The 21,067-nt window shown below is 38.3% G+C and overlaps 1 protein-coding gene across 4 annotated transcripts in view; it reads left to right on the top strand.

Annotated features, from left to right (window-relative positions):
• Positions 1-21,067, top strand: part of LOC136263501 (tetratricopeptide repeat protein 27-like) — a 26,767-nt gene extending 5,700 nt beyond the window's left edge. The window contains exons 1-18 of one of the 4 annotated variants that reach the window (XM_066058068.1): positions 14,594-14,725; positions 15,769-15,932; positions 16,118-16,610; positions 16,658-17,090; positions 17,204-17,421; positions 17,499-17,611; positions 17,661-17,733; positions 17,781-17,866; positions 17,916-17,969; positions 18,941-19,039; positions 19,090-19,142; positions 20,001-20,079; positions 20,129-20,215; positions 20,267-20,365; positions 20,416-20,490; positions 20,534-20,648; positions 20,698-20,780; positions 20,834-21,067. In XM_066058068.1, coding sequence (XP_065914140.1) covers positions 17,843-17,866; positions 17,916-17,969; positions 18,941-19,039; positions 19,090-19,142; positions 20,001-20,079; positions 20,129-20,215; positions 20,267-20,365; positions 20,416-20,490; positions 20,534-20,648; positions 20,698-20,780; positions 20,834-20,926 — 861 coding nt within the window. In that variant the 5' untranslated portion in view covers positions 14,594-14,725; positions 15,769-15,932; positions 16,118-16,610; ... (3 more) ...; positions 17,661-17,733; positions 17,781-17,842 and the 3' untranslated portion in view covers positions 20,927-21,067. The other 3 variants (XM_066058070.1, XM_066058069.1, XM_066058067.1) reach the window with 3 other exon arrangements.

The following is a 21,067-nucleotide window of genomic DNA, read 5'->3' as shown; positions in this document are numbered from 1 at the left end:
CCAAACCTATGAAACATTCGAAGCTTCGTTCCAGCCCTATCCAAGGCCATCTTGTTGTTTCTATCATAACAGCCTGACAGTATTCGTTAGACATAATCAAACCCAGCTATGAGCCATGTTGATCCAAAACAAAACTTGGATACTTGGTGACTTGTTAAAGCACTGCTTTGCACTAAATACAGTGATTGGATTTATAGCAGTAAATAACTCTCTAATTGTATAATCATTGCAATTCCATGTGTTTGAATTCAAACTTGAGTTGGTTACTTTACTGTACTCAACAAGATCTTTACAATATCACTATAGTGTACACTCCATTTAGACCACTGACATTCATTAATGATGTTTTGAAAATCTTACTGTAAAGTAAAGCATATGTTAACATAATACCGAACTGTCTACCTGACCACCTACAGTATTGGATACACTTTAGTTCGTTGTTTTGTATTTATTTTATTTTTTGTGTTTTAGCTCTGTATTTTATGCTTATTTTTGCTGTATATGTGTTTTTTCCCTCTCCTATACGGAAGAACGGTTGTAGCTGATAAAACAATAAAATTATCCTGTATTTTGATTTGGGTGTTCCCTCCCCTTGCCAGGATGTGCCCCTGATAAGGTGGACCAGTCAGGATAATCATTCACACTTGTTTTATACCAAAGTTTTAGACATATCACTGATTTCCTCTATTAACATTAATTGTAGTAATAATGTCAACAACTGAAATGCAAAAGGTCAAATGAACACTTTACAGCAGTCAAACTAGTAGTAGATGAACCCCACTAGAGTCTATATTCTAATTGTAGTCCAATAGTAATAATGTAATATACACAACAATCTACTGAGTACACACAGCACAAGACAGTTCTTTGTTCCTATCATAAGGAGGAAATGGTAGGTAATTGATGTTCTCAAAACCTATGAGGTCTAGAGACCTGTACTAACTGGGGATAGATTCACCTGTGAACGAAGCCACAAACGTATAATAATTATGCCTATTCGTGCAGATTATTGAAATGGATGTGTAATTCTATATAATGCCCTGTACAAAGCACATCCTGAACTCTAGATCACATGAAGGAGAAGATTAGCAACCATCCATGGAGTGATCGGAGAAGAACCAGTGGCCACCTTACCCGTAAACAACAGTTTCTTCTCCTTTTTTTAAAAGTATGTTTTTTGTTTGTAACTGTTTATTTGTAGCGTAAACAACCAGCTGGTGTGCTGGTGAAGAGTATGTTTCAATGTTGTACTTGTATTGTACATTTTACTGTGCTTCATCCTTCACCTGGCTTGATCATTTCCACCTTTAGCTACTGTTGTTGCTAATAGTCTACGATCAATAAGATGAAGTGTTGTATATACAATAGCTATTGTGTAACTATCTCCTGTATGTTGTGTATGTATAGTATTGTATACTGTGATCACTGTGTCAAAGCCACACCACTGATTTATTGACACATACTGTACCAGGGGCCAGTGAGTTCACAGTGAGTACCAAGTTGCTGCATGACAGCTTTATCCTTCACCTGACTTGCTAATAGAACGATTTTCCACCATAAGTGTTGCCAATAATACATTACTTAATGTGTATCTCCACTATGTTGTGTATACACATAGTGTGTACATGTTCTATACCATATGCGTATTTTGTACCGTATGATTTTCCGTACCATACGCGTACAGTATAGGCATACGCGTATGGTACGTACCGTATGCGCATTATGCCTTTTCTCAGTGTCTTCTAGCCTTGCCATCTGATCACCTAGCTACAATGGTCTACCTTTACAAGCATTTCTAGCTGAGTAAACTAGAACACAACATAGCTAATATAGTATAGCGGCATAGCCCCCAAAATTGGCAATATTGTGCAGTTTTTCATAAAACCATGAAACTTTCCACATAAATAGTAATCCTCATGACATGTAATTTTAGATATAGTGCCATCGCTAAGTTGACCTTTGCTGACCTTTACGGCCATTTTAGTACAGAAAATAGATCATTTTTGTCTTTAACTCCCTGAGGCAGTAATTAACATGTTAAAAAAATGGTACCAAACAAAAGATCTTGCTGATAGAAACAACTTGGTTTTTATTTGAAGTCAATAGGTGATTTCATTACAAAGTTACGATCATTTAGACTCTATTTAGGCTATTTTGGGTGGGTAATAAATCTCATATACTCCACCTTGTTTTCTAAATACTCCACGCCTTCAGGCACAGTATAACACATGCTCAAAATCTAGGTTTATCCAATCACTATGCATTGTTCACATACAGTGATTTAACGAGCGCTATTATTTTGTCACGTGAGGATGTATAGTTGCCATGGCGCTAGTATCAGTTATCGCAAGAAAACCAGCCGCTTTTGCCGGGCCTACAGCAGAAACAGCCGTGGATGAGGTAAGTAATCTGAATGTAATGTGAAATAGAGTCTAAAGCAGTTATACGGGCACAATGTGGAGTCTATGAAATTTATAAACCCTCAGGCCCTTAGTAGCGCCCTCGCTTCGCTCGTGTGCTACAGCCTGAGCCTTCGGGTTTATAAATTTCATAGACTCCATCCACATTGTGCCCGTATAACTATTATTTTTTACTAGCTGCAAAATCTGATAAATTTACCTGCCCTCGAGGTGTGAATTACCTGTGGGCAGATAATTATACTTAAATTTATCAAAATGTGTTGCTAATAAAAATACTCATAACTTAAGAATGAATTCACCTATTGACTTCAAATAAAAACCAAGTTGTTTAGTTCAACAAGATCTTTATTTTGGTACCAAGTTAATAACTGCCTCAGGGAGTTAAAGACAAAAATGATCAATTTTCTGTACAAAAATGGCCGTAAAGGTCACCAAAGGTCAAATCAGTGATGGCACTATATCTAAAAATACACGTATTGAGGACTACTATTTGTGTGGAAAGTTTCATGGCTTTTATGAAAAAGTGCACAATTTTTGGTTGTGCCGCTATACTAATAATCTGCTTAGCTGTATAACTATAAATTTATTCATCAATACACACATGCATTTTATCCTTGCCATGTCCATGCATTTCCCACTATAGTCTTACTGATGTACCTAAATCTTATGTACATGATCTCATGATGTCTGCAGAACTTCACATGAATGGTACTGTGTATGCTACTTTATAGCTATCAGATACATGCAGATGGTCTTATATACTCAATTATAAGTGTGGATAACTGACAGTGTACAACACAATTGGGTACAATAAGCAGGGAGAGCAATTACAACATGCATGGTAGCTAGTAAGTGTTCTAACTGAATTATACATATACTGCTTGTGCAAAGCTAACAACTTAAAAATGAACTTCGTAAGTGTCATCAGTTGTGCAACATGACCCCTTATTGTGTTTGCATCTTTATCTGGCTGCTACACTCTTTCTTGTTTACATACTGTAAATAGTACCACCACTCACATTCATCACAATACATGGAACTGCATTCAGCACAAATTAATGTGATGTTGTTAACTTTAAAGTATTCAGATAAGAGTAACTAAACACATTGTCTTCCCATCCACAAGCATGACAGTAAATAGTGAGTGGCTACAACACACTTAACAATTAAACAATGCTATAGATAATATACGTTCACTACTGAATTGTTCATTAGAACTCATAAAGTCACCATAACATCTCTGTCATGTCATGTTATCCTACTTCATCTCAGTAGGCAATGTCTCATTCAATAGCAAAGATTTGGCAAACTACAGTTTAAAAAGAATTTATTGCACAATTAATTGCTATATACACATCAGTAGCTTGCATGTCTAATAATGCTAAGCTACAGCCAGATTTACATTGGAACATTGCCCCTCCCCCTTCCCCCTCCCTCCTCCCCAAAAGGGAATGAAGGCAGAGTGCCATCCTGCATAGTCAATAGGTATGGCAGTGCAAAAAACTTCTGCTTGATGTTATACGCATACCAGGTTATCTATACTCTTATGGTACGAATTGCTGTACCATACGCGTATGGTTGTACCGTACGCATATGGTATAGAACATACACATCAGCCACACCACTGATGTACCGGCATATAGCTACCAGTTTTCTTTAGACTGTACCATATTGCCTTGATTTGAGATCTTATGTTGATTGTGCTGGCCTTCACCACCTTGTCGTGGATAGCCTCACTTCTTGACTGAGTTACCTTCAGAGACACCTCACAACTACAATATAAACAAATCAGTTTAACACCAGTGTAGTTCACTTGTGTGTTGTATAAGTTACTTTTTAGTATATTGTGATTTTGATTTTCTGACGCCTGTTAAACTTGTTTGCCTGTATATGCATGCGTATCATTTCCACCGGCCACACACTACTCTGAGTGTTGGCTATGGCACTGTTTATACATGTCCTATGGGTAGGTTGTCACATTGGTTTATGTATGTGACCTGGTCCTAGTCCATTAATTAATTAAATTATATTAATAATATGAATTATAAAATAAAATTTAAATAATTTACTGTAGTAATTCTACTGTTGTTGTGCAAATTGACCTTAAAAGGTCCTACCCAACTACCCCAGCACTGTCAACAATTAGCAATGAATTTCACTACTAGACAGATGCTATAGCATCGAGGGGCGAGCCTGATCAAGTTAAGTAGTGATGCTCATGCATTATAATGGATTGAGATGATATTGCCACAAAAAATGAATAATTGCAAAGTACATAAAGCAATAATTGTACAAGTGTCATTTAATAAGCAGTACGTTCATGACGCAACCTGTGATACGGAAGTAACTGTGTCCTTTGAATTAATGGTATACACCAGTACAGGTGCTGACAGCAACTGGTCTTCAAGGTCGATGCTGCTTGTGTGAGGCACTGCATACGCCAAGATCTGATTTAGAATATCATTGAAAATGGTGACTTTATAAAAGGGTCGTCAAATGATGGCAGTTGGCGTGTAACAGCACTATCATTGCAATCCTTAGCAGCAACTTGTTCTCCTTTCGGATACAACACGTTCTCTTCTTCGTTGCGACAAAGCCCTTCGTTGATCTACAGTCATCTGTGCATACCTGCCTCTATCATATTCCCTACGTCTTGCAAGTCGCTCTTCTCTTTGCTCGGGGGTTTCCCTATTCCGCCTGGCTCTGTACTGCTCCCTCCTTGTCCTCAATCTTTCTTCTCTTTCCATCTGCAATCTAATCCTGGCATGGTTCACCTTACGACTGAGTGATATTTAGAAATGGCATGATATTTCCGTGCACACACACCGTGGCATGGTTGACCTTATGAACCATATTTAGAAATGGCGTGATATTTCCGTGCACATACTCCGTGGCATGGTTGACCGTACGAACCATATTTAGAAGTGGCATGATATTTTCGTGCATGTACTCCGTGGCATGGTTCACCGTACGAACCATATTTAGAAGTGGCATGATATTTTCATGCACGTACTCCGTGGCATGGTTCACCGTACGAGCGATATTTAGAATTTTCGTAGTTTTCCATTTTCGATCGCGAATGGTTCACCGTACGAAATCTCTCGCTAGTGTGGGGCTCGCTCAGGCTCGCCCCAACTAATTGTAGTGAACGTCACTACTAATTGTAGTGAACGTCACTACACAAAAATAGTGAGTATTATGACAGACATTAGTAGTGACCTTCACTAGTTTGTTGTTACTGTGAGTTCCCAGTTCCTATCCCAGTTCCCAGCTAAAATGATCCTACCTGACTGGTATGGGGTGCCATTTGTCTCAAAAACCAAAAATTGAGATCTAAACCAAATATCGTCGATATTTACTAAACATCGACGACATTTAGCTAAATATCGACGGCATTTACTAAACATCGACGACATTTGCTAAACATCGACGACATTTGCTAAACATCGACGACATTTACTAAACATCGACGACATTTGCTAAACATCGACGACATTTGCTAAACATCGACGATATTTGCTAAACATCGACGACATTTGCTAAACATCGACGATATTTGCTAAACATCGATGACATTTACTAAACATCGACGACATTTGCTAAACATCGATGACATTTACTAAATATCGACGACATTTACTAAACATTGATGACATTTGCTAAACATCGACGATATTCAGCAACTCAGCTGCTTTCGCGTTTAAATTTTCTGCGGATCCTTCAGTATAATAATATTATAGGCGCGTACAATACTAATAATTTCTGATTAGCTGCTTGCGACTGTAGATGAATCATCTGTGGTACTACGTGACTCATTAGGCATTCGTACCTCCTTTAATGCTGCGCATCTATTAAGGTCAATGTTGCTGTGTTGGCGACGAGTTGGACTGAGAGGAAGGAACTCATCTGTGAGGATAAGAGGTATGGGGTTAGCCCGTAAAGCTGTAAATGTGACAGCATGTACACTGCACATTTTTCGCTTTTTAATGTTCCAATGACAGAACTCAGTCTGGCAGAGGCAGACTCTCATGTGAACGAGGGTCTAGAGACTCTATAGCATACAGGATTTGTGCACAATGACAGCTACATACTTTAATTTGTGCATGCGTGGTGTATGTTGGGTTGCCTTGTGTGGCCAGACCAATTGGGTAGGGAGAAGAAGGGATCTAGTACAGTTCAAATCTTGGTTTATACTGGTCTTGACACTACCCATTTACATGTAGTGTTATTACGTGGCAATTTAAATTAGTTGTTTCATGGGCTTGACTGTCCCAGGTGAATAACCACCTAACATATTTTCAAAACCTAGCTCAAAAATGCACTATATGTATATGGCTGCAAATGAGTTGCTGTCTCATTGATACCATACCCCATTCTTGTATTTTGTTTTTACACTTTTATATGCCAACCTAGATTTGTTTCCTGTTAGTGCAGTGATGTACTATTATCATACTATAATAAATATTTGTGACAAAATCAGTCTTATATATACACACGCCTATCTTCATATGGACATCAATACAGCATTTTAAAAATGTGTATGCATCACTTCGTATACTTTACCTACACTGCTGTACCATACGCAAGGAAATTTTGACACAAGAAAAATTTGATGAATTCACATTTCAGCAGATTTGATGAATAAAAAGTTGACAAAATCAAAAAATTGTAGACAAAACCTGTACTTTTAAAGACATTTGACGAAGTTAAGTTTGATGAATTTAATTGATTCGTCAATTTTGTTAAATTTTTCTATTGTCAAAATTTCCTTGCGTATGGTATGCAAGGTGACTAATGTATTGTGAATGCTAGCTAGCTATTGGCCTTCTTATTCCAAAGATACCTATCTGTACGTGTCTTAATACGATACAACAGACAGTCATCTGCAAATTAGGCGACAAGTAGATTTAATACAGCTGGGAAAGTCATTTATAAAAACAAGAACAGTAAGGGGCCCAATCCAGAGTACTGAGGTACTCCACTGGTAACGTTGACAACTTCTGAAATAGAACCATCACAAAAAACTTACTATTTATGGTTGGTTAAAAAAGACCAAATACAGTTAATTGTCTCTCTGGTAATTCCATAGTACCTTAACTTTAACAGTAAGAGTTTATGGGAAACCTTGTAGAATGCCTTGCTGAAATCCAGCAGTATGCAATCAGTTTGTGCTTTGTCATTTAAACTGGATGCTAAGTCATGGACAGTTAATAGTAGTTGAAGATCAGCAGAACGTTTTTGGTGGAAGCCAAACTGACTGGTTGAGAGGATATTGTTACATTCTAAATGCCCCATCACATGCAATTAAATAATGTGCTTGAGAGCTGACAGTTTTATTAGAATATATTTTGTGACTACTCTATTAGAGTACATCAAATCAGCTAAAAACTGTAAAAATAAGAGTACTGTACATTTGATATTAAATGCAGCATTATGCATAGTGTGTTCATGTTTTGCTGCACGTATTTCTTACATTCACATTGCTTTAAAATCTTGTATTATATGCTGGCATAATACTTGATGCTTTTGCTAGCCTGTTAATATACAATCATGCCAACATAATTGGCACAAGCACATTAATTTTTAAAAGATATTAGCGTTTATAAAATACAAGTGCACCTGTAACTTATAGCAGTACCTTCCTATTGTAGTTACTACACAGTAAAAAGAAAGTGTTCGAGCACCCCTACATCTATTCTTAGATGGCCTTTTGTAATAAAGCACATCTTATCTGTGCTTGGAAACTACTGAGTTACACATGTGTACAGTACTTATGTATTTTGTACTGATATTAAACATTAACATATTTAATCTTTTATTAATTAAAATAGTATGAAGTATGCAACCATTGAAATCACTACAGCAGATCTTTGGTGACAATCAATTTCACCATTGCCAAAGTTTCTCAAGTAGTGGAACAAAGAATTAAGCATATTACTAAATGGTGCAGTGTCAGTGTAAGATTCTACTCCACTGTATTTGCTTCGTATGTAGGTCTACCTAGTATGCAGTTGCTCATCAACTCGCTATGGATGATTCACAATCAGAGCTCAGAAATGTACTGTTTTGGGTTTCTTTTGTGATTTGTCAGAATGTCCACATCAAGTTTGTGAGTGTATACCAGGAGACAACTAAAAAGGAAAGAAAACAAAAAAACATAATATAGTGAGGCTAGACTTTAGTGACATCACACAATGCACATGTGTGTTTTTCAGTTTGCTGTACAGATGTAAAAAAATGCACTATAGCTGTTTGAAATTACAGCTGTTGATTTACACACAATATGTCTCATGTTTGAAAATTGTTTACTCTTAAAACTGGGAAAAAACTGTGATGATTTATTGCCATTGACTTTGAAACTTGTAGCAGCCTGCTGCTGAGTACTGACAGGGTAGCAAAAGGTAGAAGCAGTACTTTCCAAGTATTAATTAAAAATTCTCATTCACTTTAAACTTTTCACACTGATACAGTAGATAGGCGTTCATTGACACAAACTGGAATCATTTTGCACTTTGTAATTCAACTGTACAGCCTCTGACTCACACATTGCTCTACAGGACTAAGGGACCTGTGAAATAACTTTGAAATCTCCCTTATCTGGACCTCTTTTATCCAGGCCCAGACAGTCCAAATTAGTCACAACCATGTGGCCTGTAGTCTATTGACAATAAGATGTTTACATGTTAGGTGGCTTGTTGATTCTAACTACCACTTGGTTGCTAGGTGATAAAAAAATTTACAACCCAGGGGAGTGACCACGAATGCTCTGTAGTGACTTCCCCTTCTGCCCACTAAAATGTATAGTAGCAATACTAACATGCAGAACAGTTAACTTTACCAGTTACGGATATTTCTGAGATAAGGACAGTATACCAGACTACCTGGATAAGAGAGGTTCCACTGTACCTGCTATAAAATAAATTACATGGATGACTCTAGCAAATAAAATTCTTCAATTATCCTTGTTGCCTCTCTATAATGTTGATGATTCTATCAGAGTAATTTAATATTGACTGCTCTACTAGAGTATCTTGATCTAAGTTACCAATATCAAGACACACGGTAGTGTGTCGTGCGGCCCAAGAAGCTGGCGCGTAACACCCGTGAGTATATTGACAGGAAGAAAGAAAACGCAATTTTCGCACCTCCGTAGCTCTGTGCTTCCTTGATGAAACAAGACGATTTTTGTTGTGGACATGCCCCCCAACTGCAGCACTCCACATTCCAAATTTGAGCGAAATCGCTTTGCGCGTTCCCGAGATATGCGACTTCAAAAATTGGCTCAGTTTCTTCGTTTTTTTTTCCCTTATTTTTCTTTTTCTTGTCGCACACTTACAAAAACTGCTATAAAACTCGAACTCCATATCCGATTGCCTTGAAATTTGGCACACAGAAGGGGAATATAAAGGCGCATCTCGGTACCAACTTTGGCTGGAATACGATAAACAGGCAAAGAGTTATGAGCGATTATTCACGAAAAATAACACCAATATGTTGTCACGCCTACAGGGTAAACCGCGTATGGGAAGAAGCTGAAAATCGGTGGGTGAATAGGTTAACTATTGAACCTCAAACCTTTTGTGGTTTGAAAGAAATCGAGCTAAAAAACAGGAAGATACAACGAAAAAACCAACAGTGTGTAACAATTACGCAATCGAGATTAGCTAATAAAAAAACGACTGCTTGCCACGCCTACCAGATAAACCGCTTGGGGTAATGCTTTGAAAATCGTTGTACAGATGAAGTAATTATCTTAGAAAGGCTCATCAATGGTGTAGAAGAATCAGACTGAAAGCCACGGAGTTATAACACGAAATCCAACTTGGAGCAGCAAGTGCGAGATCGAGATACTCTAATAGAGCAGTCATCCTAATAGAGCAGTCATCCTAATAGAGCAGTCACCCTGAAGAGAATTCAAGAGATCAGCTAGAAATAAGAAACCTGTATAGAGATCAGCTACACACAAGTCACCCTGTAGAGAGATCAGCTAGAAGAAGTTACCTTGTAGGGAGTTCATACAACTATGGAAAGAGATAGTTCAACTAGAAAAAATCACCTTGTAGAGTTCAGCTACAAAGAAACCGCCATGTAGAGAGTTCAGCTACAAACAAATCGCCCTGTGAAGAGATCAATAGAAGAAGTTACCTTGCAGAGAGTTCAGCTACAAAGAAACCATCATGTAGAGAGTTCAGCTACAAACAAATCTCCCTGTAGAGAGATTAGCTAGAAGTTACCTTGTAGAGAGTTCAGCTACAAAGAAACCATCATGTAGAGAGTTCAGCTACAAACTAGTCACCTTGTAGAGACATTAGCTAGAAAAGTTACCTTGTAGAGAGTTCAGCTACAAACAAACCATTCTGTTTAGAGCTCAGCTGCAAACAAATCACCTGTACAGAATTCAGCTACAAACAAATCACCCTGTAGAGAGGTCAGCTAGAAGAAATTACCTTGTACATAGTTCAGCTACAAACAAATCACCCTGTAGAAAGATCAGTTAGAAGAAGTTACTTTGTAGAGAGTTCAGCTACAAAGAAACCATTTTGTAAAGAGCTCAGCTGCAAACAAATCACCAGTACAGAATTCAGCTACAAACAAATCACCCTGTAGAGAGATCAGCTAGAAGAAGTTACCTTGTAGATTGTTCAGCTACAAACAAATCACCCTGTAGAGAGATCAGCTAGAAGAAGTTACCTTATAGAGATTTCAGCTACAAAGAAACCACAAAGTAGAGAGTTCAGCTGCAAAGAAATCACCCTGTAGAAAATTCAGCCACAAACAAATTGCCCTGTAGAAAGATCAGTTAGAAGAAGTTACCTATTAGAGAGTTCAGCTACGAAACCATTCTGTAAAGAGCTCAGCTGCAAACAAATCACCTGTACAGAATTCAGCTACAAACAAATCACCCTGTAGAGATATCAGCTAGAAGAAATTACTTTGTAGAGAGTTCAGCTACAAAGAAACCACCATGTAGAGAGTTCAGCTGCAAAGAAATCACCCTGTATAAAATTCTGCCACAAACAAATTGCCCTGTAGAAAGATCAGTTAGAAGAAGTTACCTTTTAGAGAGTTCAGCTACAAAGAAACCACCCTGTAGAGAGATCAGCTAGAAGAAGTTACCTTGTAGATCGTTCAGCTACAAACAAATCACCCTGTAGAGAGATCAGCTAGAAGAATTTACCTTGTAGAGAGTTCAGCTACAAAGAAACCACCCTGTAGAGAGATCAGCTAGAAGAAGTTACCTTGTAGATCGTTCAGCTACAAACAAATCACCCTGTAGAGAGATCAGCAAGAAGAAGTTACCTTGTAGAGAGTTCAGCTACAAAGAAACCACCATGTAGAGAGTTCAGCTGCAAAGAAATCACCCTGTATAAAATTCTGCCACAAACAAATTGTCCTGTAGAAAGATCAGTTAGAAGAAGTTACCTTGTAGAGAGTTCAGCTACAAAGAAACCATTTTGTAAAGAGCTCAGCTGCAAACAAATCACCTGTACAGAATTCAGCTACGAACAAATCACCCTGTAGAGAGATCAGCTAGAAGAAGTTACCTTGTACATAGTTCAGCTACAAACAAATCTCCCTGTAGAGAGATCAGCTAGAAGAAATTACCTTGTAGAGACTTCAGCTACAAAGAAACCATTCTGTAAAGAGCTCAGCTGCAAACAAATCACCTGTACAGAATTCAGCTACAAACAAATCACCCTGTAGAGAGATCAGCTAGAAGAAATTACCTTGTAGATAGTTCAGCTACAAGCAAATCACCCTGTAGAAAGATCAGTTGGAAGAAGTTACTTTGTAGAGAGTTCAGCTACAAACAAATCTCCCTGTAGAGAGATCAGCTAGAAGAAATTACCTTGTAGAGAGTTCAGCTACAAACAAACCATTCTGTAAAGAGCTCAGCTGTAAACAAATCACCTGTACAGAATTCAGCTACAAACAAATCATCCTGTAGAGAGATCAGCTAGAAGAAGTTACCTTGTAGAGAGTTCAGCTACAAAGAAACCATTTTGTAAAGAGCTCAGCTGCAAACAAATCACCTGTACAGAATTCAGCTACGAACAAATCACCCTGTAGAGAGATCAGCTAGAAGAAGTTACCTTGTAGATAGTTCAGCTACAAACAAATCTCCCTGTAGAGAGATCAGCTAGAAAAAATTACCTTGTAGAGAGTTCAGCTGCAAAGAAATCACCACTGCCCAAATTTCAAGGCAATAGCTCTTTCCAATCTGAAGTTATCAATTGTCAAAGTTGGCAAATTGGATGTGTGTGGAAGGCCCCTTTTCGCAAATCCGGTCACATATGTATTATATATATAATTTGTACATTTACTGATAAAATATTTAAAGTACTTCATCTTTTCTTCTTCCTGTAGTAAAGAAAAAAAACATAGGTTAAAAAAATCCCAAAGCTGGCCATAGGCCGGCTTTGGGGTATACAAATACAAAAAGAAATGAAATCTAATCAAAAACAGCCAAGCTGTAAAAAAACAGTGCGGCCCTCAAAAAGGCTATGGTGAAAAAAGATGTGAAATCCAAGGTGGCGGCCAAGAAATGGCTGTGATGGTAGGTTAATGGTAAAAATTTTAATAACGACAATTCAGGTGAATTTTTGTGCCGCTTCACAAAATTTACCTGAATTGTCATTATTAAAATTTTTACCATTAACCTACCATCACAGCCATTTCTTGGCCGCCACCTTGGATTTCACATCTTTTTTCACCATAGCCTTTTTGAGGGCCGCACTGTTTTTTTACAGCTTGGCTGTTTTTGATTAGATTAAAATTCCTTGAGGGTGAATTAAAAGCATGCAACCAATAATGCACAACTGACAATCAAGCTTAACAAGTTGCTCTACCTTTGAGTTGGGAGACCAGGCAGCAAATTTCTAGAACTACCCTTGTGTGTAGCTAGTTGACAAGTTGAAATGATCTTAGAATTTCATCTTTGCAGGCAAGTCCATATTATATTGTTTGGTTGGGAAATTTGACTAAATAAAAAGTACCAGTCTGACAAGAGCACTCAAATTGTGGCCTGCTGAGATTCATATGAATATTACAACAAGCTATTTTATTAGTTTAATTTTGTGTATTGATCTGTTATGCACCTATCAATGTAATCCCCGACTACCACTAATACGGGCTGAGGTGGGGGAAGGTGGGGATTTGCATCACTGAAAATTACAATTCCCCACCTACTGGGGACGTACTGGCAATGCAAACCACAACCAAGTCTCGACTTGTAACCCCTGGGAATACTGGGGCTAGGAGGGGATTTGTACGGTTGTGTGGCGTTGGTCTAGTGATGAGTTAGTTCGAGTGGATTCTAGTACGAACGTAGTAGCTAGCACCCGAGACACTCCTTCCTAATTAACCTGAAAGCACACAGCTTTGCTGTCTGAGTGAATTTCTTTAGTGAAGATAGATCCCCACTATGTCGGAGAAATGTAGCGATCAATTCCCCCACCATCCCCTACCCTTAGCCCGTATCAGTGGTAGTCGGGAATTACATTGATAGGTGCATTACAGTCCTGTAAAGTATTAATAAACAACTAAATAAAACACTACTTGATTCATGCAACTAAATAATTATACTCAGCCGAATTATACTCTCAGTGACAGCGTTATATTCAATAATGCTGTCAATGAGAGTATTGGCACCCAGTGATGAAAAGTGAAACACGTGCAATTTACAAATTGTCACATTTACAACTGAAAAGGTAACTCCATACCTCACATCCTTAGTTACAGATGAGATCAGTTCCTCTCGTCGCCAATGACAGCAACATTGATTTTAATAAACGCGCAGCAATTATTTCCATTAAAGGTCATGGACTCATCCGAATGAAAACAAGCCTAATGAGTCACGCATAGCACCACAGATGGTTCATCTACAGTCACAAGCAGCTAATCAGCAATTAATATTTACAAGCATAAGCGCCTATAATATTATTATACTGAAGGATTCGCAGAAAATTAAAACGCAAAAGCAGGTGAATTGTTAAATATCGTCGATGTTTAGCAAATGTCATCAATGTTTAGTAAATGTCGTCGATGTTTAGTAAATATCGTCGATGTTTAGTAAATGTCATCGATGTTTAGTAAATATCATCGATGTTTAGCAAAAGTCGTCGATATTTAGCAAATGTCGTCGATGTTTAGCTAAATGTCGTCGATGTTTAGTAAATATCGACGATATTTAGTTTAGATCTCAATTTTTGGGGTTTTGAGACAAATGGCACCCCATAGACTGGAGTCCTGTTTCATGCCCTAAGCTAGGGCTTCACTCGTCAGTAACAGCTGGTACTGTATAAGTTAGTATAGTAGAGAGAATTTACAATTTTGTAGTAATTATGTAGAATGATTATTTTTGTGTGCATCCTATTTAAAGATCACCCTGAGGGTTGTTGTTCTTCCAGAATTGCTGAGGAGTGTTTAAACATTGTAGAGGGTAAAGTGTTTAGAATATGTTGTTATTCTGCTGTTACATTTTTAATATGGTAGCAGTGGTTTCATTTGTTGTTTTAATGCACATGATGAGACCACAAGTTGCTGTCAGACCTTCAGCTCTGGGCGTAAAGCTGTAAACAGTATTTCGACCTCATTGTGTTGATAGACACACCCACCAGTTTATATCACATGATATATGCCCTCAGTATTGAGTGAAACTAATAGAACACACCATATCAGTAACAACACACAGGTAGTATTCCTTTAGGCTATGATAATGAGGTTAGAGTTTTACTATTACTGTATTGTCTCTAATTATGGCCCGAGAATTTATTTCTTTCAAGCAACCATTTACCTCAGCTACTAACTGAGACCAGCGACTGTACAAGACCATCATTTATATACATGACCTGTAGTCACAAGTCAGCTTGATACTTCAGTGTAGTACACTCCTCAGCTTATTTCACTGATTTAAGTTTAAAAGGAACTCTACTATAAACGTTCTTCACTTCATTGTGCACGGAATTGTTTGAAATTATGAACATTCATTAGAGACCCGACGTTTATTTCTGTACTGATGTTGTTTACCCCCAGTGACTAAATGGTACCAGGTGTTTATAACAGACAGGTTATAATTTGAGGCAATATGGTGTATTAATAACAACCACTCCATCCTCCACACTAAACTCTATACCTATGAGGAGAACCTAGCCTACAGACCAAGCTGAAATCAACACATAATCCCCTGGTGATCACTATGACAACTTCATTAGAATGTGGCCTGTGTGTTCACTAATAGTATTACACACACTACACAGTATGATATAGTAACTGTGTATTCTATGGGGGAGGGTAGAGACTACAACTGGTGTGTGTATTAATGGCCTACGTTGATAACATATTACAGGTGTGGAGTGGACTGTGCCTCTCTGGATGGACAAGTGTACGTTGTGGGTGGTAGTGATGACATTTCTTGACTAAACTGTGTTGAGTGTTACGACATCACTTGTGATCAATGGAGTGTTGTACCAGTGATGTCTAGGAATGAAGTGGGAGTAACTGCCATTACTGGTAAGATCTCATATCTACTGTACATCGTTAGTAGTAGGAACCTCTGAAGTGTGTAGGACATTTTGTCCTTACTCTGTACTACATTATCACATACCCTTGTATGTATTAGTTGGAATATCTCCCTTGATAATGTCCACTTTGTGTCTTGTTGTATTAGAACATAGATATTATTTGTGTCATTGTAGGATACTTGTTTGCTATTGGAGGATTGATGGTACCTCTCCATTAAAGAGTGGAGAACTATTGTTTCAATGTAAGAACATCGTAAGTACCTGGAGCAGCTGTGACAGGTGGCAAGATATATGTTGTGGGAGGTTGCAACAACACATCACGTTACAACTCTGTAGAGTGTTGTGATCCCAGTATGGACCAGTTGACTGAAGTGTGTCACCTGTTATCTTGTCGTAGTGGTCTTGTACTAGCAGTACTTGATGGCTTCCTGTATACTGTGGGTGGTAATGATGGTAGCACTTACATATCTTATCACTGAACAATATAACCATCTATCCAATGAATGGACTGATCCTCCTTGTGTGTCTACATCTCATGATTGTGTAGGAGTGACTATTATTACTCCACAACACCAAACCTCACCAGTGAGCTACTATCAAGGACGAGATTCTTCTCAACATACCAGCAAACAGCAACTCAGTAATCAAATTCCTTGTTCTATAGCAAGTAAGTAGATATGTGGATTATATGGTATGGTGTGTAAATTGTAGCAGTTTAGAAGTAGTAAAATTGGAGCCTCTACAAATTTGACAGTGAGGGATTAAATCAGTTAACTATCTTGTACCAGACAAGCTGTTCAACAGTGGGACACTCTCCTTTATCACATTATTCACTCTTTAAGTAGATGTGTCATAAAGTTACATGGTTAACAGGGATCAGTTCAGTTACCAATCAAAGGGGAATTATTGTCAGTTTAGTATTCAATGGTTGTGTTGAGGAGTGTTCTGTGTTGTAAATGCAGTACTTTACATGACAATCCAATGTATTAGCATTGTTTGACATTAACACATGTGATTCCATAGTTGAGTCATATTTCTTGATTTTATAGATTGAATTTGGACCTTGTCCGTGTTGTCACGACGAGACAGATAATCCTGGACTGACATTTGTGCTGAATCCAACAACTACAGTACACCATATCATGAGGTTAGCTACGGTCAAGTCACCTTTACAACAGAGTATGTGTAATGTTTAGAGTATATCCTTACGTGTGTTGCTCTAGTGTGACAATGTGAAAGTGTCTGTTGCTATCTTACTAGCCTGGATTGAGCAAGTGGTAGTTGGATCTGGCTACCAACACATCATTGTGTCTTACTCTAATGGTATCCATGTTCACTGCTTATTTCAAGACCTTTTGAACCAACATTTCACAAAGCCACTCCAAATATTTATGGACAAGATGTCAGGCTGACTTGCCTGCAGGTCACATGGTGGAAATCAGATATGATGGATCAGAAGAGCAGCACTACAGAAACAGGTAGTTGGCACACTAAATTTGTCTACTTTTCAAAATTTTAACTTTTTATGTCATTATGCTATGATCATGTGATCTAGACAATTGTCTGGTGTCGTTGGGTTGTTCTAATGATGCTTTGCTTATCTATGAGTGGCTACAATTATGGGTTGGACTTGTGATGTGTCTGCAGAATGTCGGCAGACTACGAAAGGTTTACATGGTAAATTGTTGGTTGCTGTAGTAACAATTCCTCCCTATAGGCAGAAAGTGTTCTTTGTGAACAACTGAAGATTAAAGAGACTCCGCTACTATGGTATCTCCTATGTTACCCAGGTAACAAGGTGATATGATCATGTGATCTCCTATAGTGTCATTAATAGGAAGAAGTGTGTCATCCGAAGGCATGGCAGTTGTCAAGGCAACGTAACTGTGTTCATTAGGAATGTTGTACTTGCACAAGGAGAAGGTATGTTGCTATGGTGATGTTTATCAGTTACTATGGATACTGATGATAGTATAAAGAGTGTGTGGAGAGTCTTCAGTTGTCACTAGCGATATCATCTCTACAAGTTAGTGGCTGTGTTGTCATCATACGGTACTGTAGTACTGTATATTAGGGATCATGGAGGTTTAGGACTTTTCTGACCTAAAATTATCCTAAAACCAGCTTCACAATACCATCCTGGCACCTTGTCAGTGTTGGTTAGGAGTAACAAGCCCAAAACTGCCTTCAGCATTACCTTAAATGCTTCCAATAGATTTACAATTTTTTAAAAAAAAGAAATATTCAATGGAATTTTCTACTGACTAACTGCCTGCCTGCCTAATTCCTTCAGGCAAGTGTAACTTGATAGCTAGTAAGGCTACAGGCTTGATTTTATTCACTGTTTGATGTCACTTCATCCTGAAATGTGCCTCTTGGCATACCACACTACATATATATACAATGCACACATCATGGACTTGACTTACCTTTGTCCTCCTTTGTGTCCCATTTCTTTATGCTGACATCCCAAGGTGTCAATTCACGGTAGCGTGATGCATTTGTAAACAGGGATCATCTGTATTTTCTGTGGTGATTGGATTGATTGCAGAGGTGTTCACTGTTGTTTGTTTGTAATGTTGTGTGATGGACTGAAAGTGTAATGGTCATCACTTTTTGAGTCAGTAATTGATATTTGGGGCTCGTGAATTGTCTGTGTCACGGTGACTGGATTGGTTGCAGAGGTGCTTCTACTGTTCTTTGTTTGTAGTGGTATGTATCGGGCTGAACTTAGCTGAAAGCTTTGAGCCAGTAATTGATAGCTGGGGTGAACATCCTTTCTTTTGATTTGGTATGTGTGTCATATTAATGTAACAAACAAGTATAAGGAAAAATTAGGAATTTTAAGTTTGATTAGGGATCGTTGAAAAAAGTAGGTAAACAACAATGGTTGCCTACACCTGCAGATATACTAGTGAACATTTAATTCCTAATTCAGTCATGGGTATAGACTGAAGTAGGGATTAAATATCAACTACATATCATTGATTTGTTTAGGAGGGTGTGTGGTTCTCACTGGGACATGCGGCATTAAAACTAGCCAATCACGATCTAGCAGTGAAGGCATTTAGGAGGTGTGTCTTGTTGGATAGTGACGTAAGATAATATTGTGGGTGTGTCAGGTCACGATCACATGATCCCCACAGAATGCTGAGGCCTGGAACAACTTATCAGCAGTTCATTTGAAGAGAAATGAAAAGTTAGTAATCATGTACTGTATATTAGGGATCATGGAAGTGTGTATTTTCTCAGTAACCACAAACCATCCTCACTACACCTTCACAACATCTTGGTGGGTAGAATCAAGTTCAAATGTGTCTTTTGAGCATTTTAACTGTCTACTAGTATATCTTAGGTGTAGGTGACCTCCCTTGTTTCACTACTAGTTGTCATCCCTACTATTCCCTTCTACTTGTCATCATTACATTTGTTGTATATATCACAACTTGGTATTGTTTGAGGTATATAGAATGTCACCAATTTTGTGAATGGGATATCTTTTATGAAATTTTAGTTGTGAAAATAGTCAAAAATATTAGAATACCATATAGGGGGAAAGTTTTGATGAGAATCCAAGCGGAAAGTCCTACAGCAGCCCAGCTTATTTCATGAGCCACACCCACTTATTTGGATTGTGCATCACTGTTTGTAGCTAGTTGTATGTGGAGCCACACCCATTCAGTAAGGTGTGTTGCTGCAGTCTGAAGGCATGCACGAAACCATGTACATTGCTGTGACTGTGTGTACATGCAATGTACCCACTTTAACCGATTGTCAGGTGCCAGTAATCATCTTGAGCCACGCCCACTTATCGATAAATGCATTTTTACGTGCACGGCTAAACACTTTGAGTGGGCGCTGTTATACTTTTGTCCACCGTGAAAGTTTTACTGTGAATAAGTTTGTTCTCCCTCTACCACAAAACTTTTGCCCATCGAAACTTTCCCCCTATGCGGTATCTAAGCATCCCATTAAAAATATGATGGAAAGTGAGTGGTTGCAAAAATCACTGTACCTGAATTCTCCAATTACTACATTATATTGATGTTGATCATAGGGAGAAGGCTTTCCACTGTTTGTTGGAGGCTGTGAAGGGTTGCTATGACAACTGGAGAATATGGGAGAATTACTTGCTGGTGGGTGTAGTTAATGAGCTCATGTGATCAAGCCCCACCCCTAGTACAGGTTAGCACAGAAACAGGGCACTACAATGAAGCCATATCAGCATACCATCGACTATTAGACTTGAAAGAGAAATTCTGTGATGTTGAGGTGCATCATGTGATCTATTAAGGTTACCATAGTAACTAATGTTCTCAGTAGATATTACATCATCTGGTGGAAGCAGCAACCAGTGGTTGCTATGACGACAACAGTTTACATGATAAAGTATCAACATTATTAGCAAGAGTTACAGCTCAGGTGATCCAGTGATGATCTAATCATGTGATAATGACATCATTATTGATCAGGTGACCTGTAGTGGGGAGGTGTGGCAGTTGAGTGCTCACATGCACCTCAAGGCTAATTGTCCTAATTATGAGAAGGTAATTATTATATGAGGTGATGTTAGACACATGATATATACAGGTAGTGATGGAGCTACAAAAAGCTGTGAGGAGTATTAAGAAGTTTAGTGTGGGGTGGGAGAAAGATGTTGACAAGTGTAAACAAATTGTTGATGTATCATTACAATATTCCCATGGTAACCACACAAGTACATGATGACCATGTCATGATATTATATCCCATAGTGTGCAGGGAACACAGCCCCACCCACTCCAACTTGTCTGCAGCTAGGTTGTCCCTGCAAGGTGTGCTGAGTGTGATAAGGAAGGTATGGCTAGTTTGTTACTGTATCACATGATGATCATGTGATCCACATTACAGTATGATACAGATCACACGATCCAGATGATGACATCGCTAGAACATGAACTAGACCTGCTCAAGATAGCAACTAGAGATTATGTAACCAATTAGAGGGTGGGGATTCCCCAATCTAAAGGAATGGAACGTATCACTTGTCATCTTTGTAATCATAGTTTGTGTAGTTGTTGATGTGTACATATCCATATTTGACCAGTTAGGTCACTACCCAAGGACATGCATCCCATGGCATTT

Source organism: Dysidea avara, chromosome 8, assembly GCF_963678975.1.
Source record: "Dysidea avara chromosome 8, odDysAvar1.4, whole genome shotgun sequence".
In the NCBI taxonomy this organism is placed as follows: Eukaryota; Metazoa; Porifera; class Demospongiae; order Dictyoceratida; family Dysideidae; genus Dysidea; species Dysidea avara.
The sequence above is the reverse complement of the archived record's forward strand: the minus strand, read 5'-3'. Positions and strand labels throughout refer to the sequence as shown.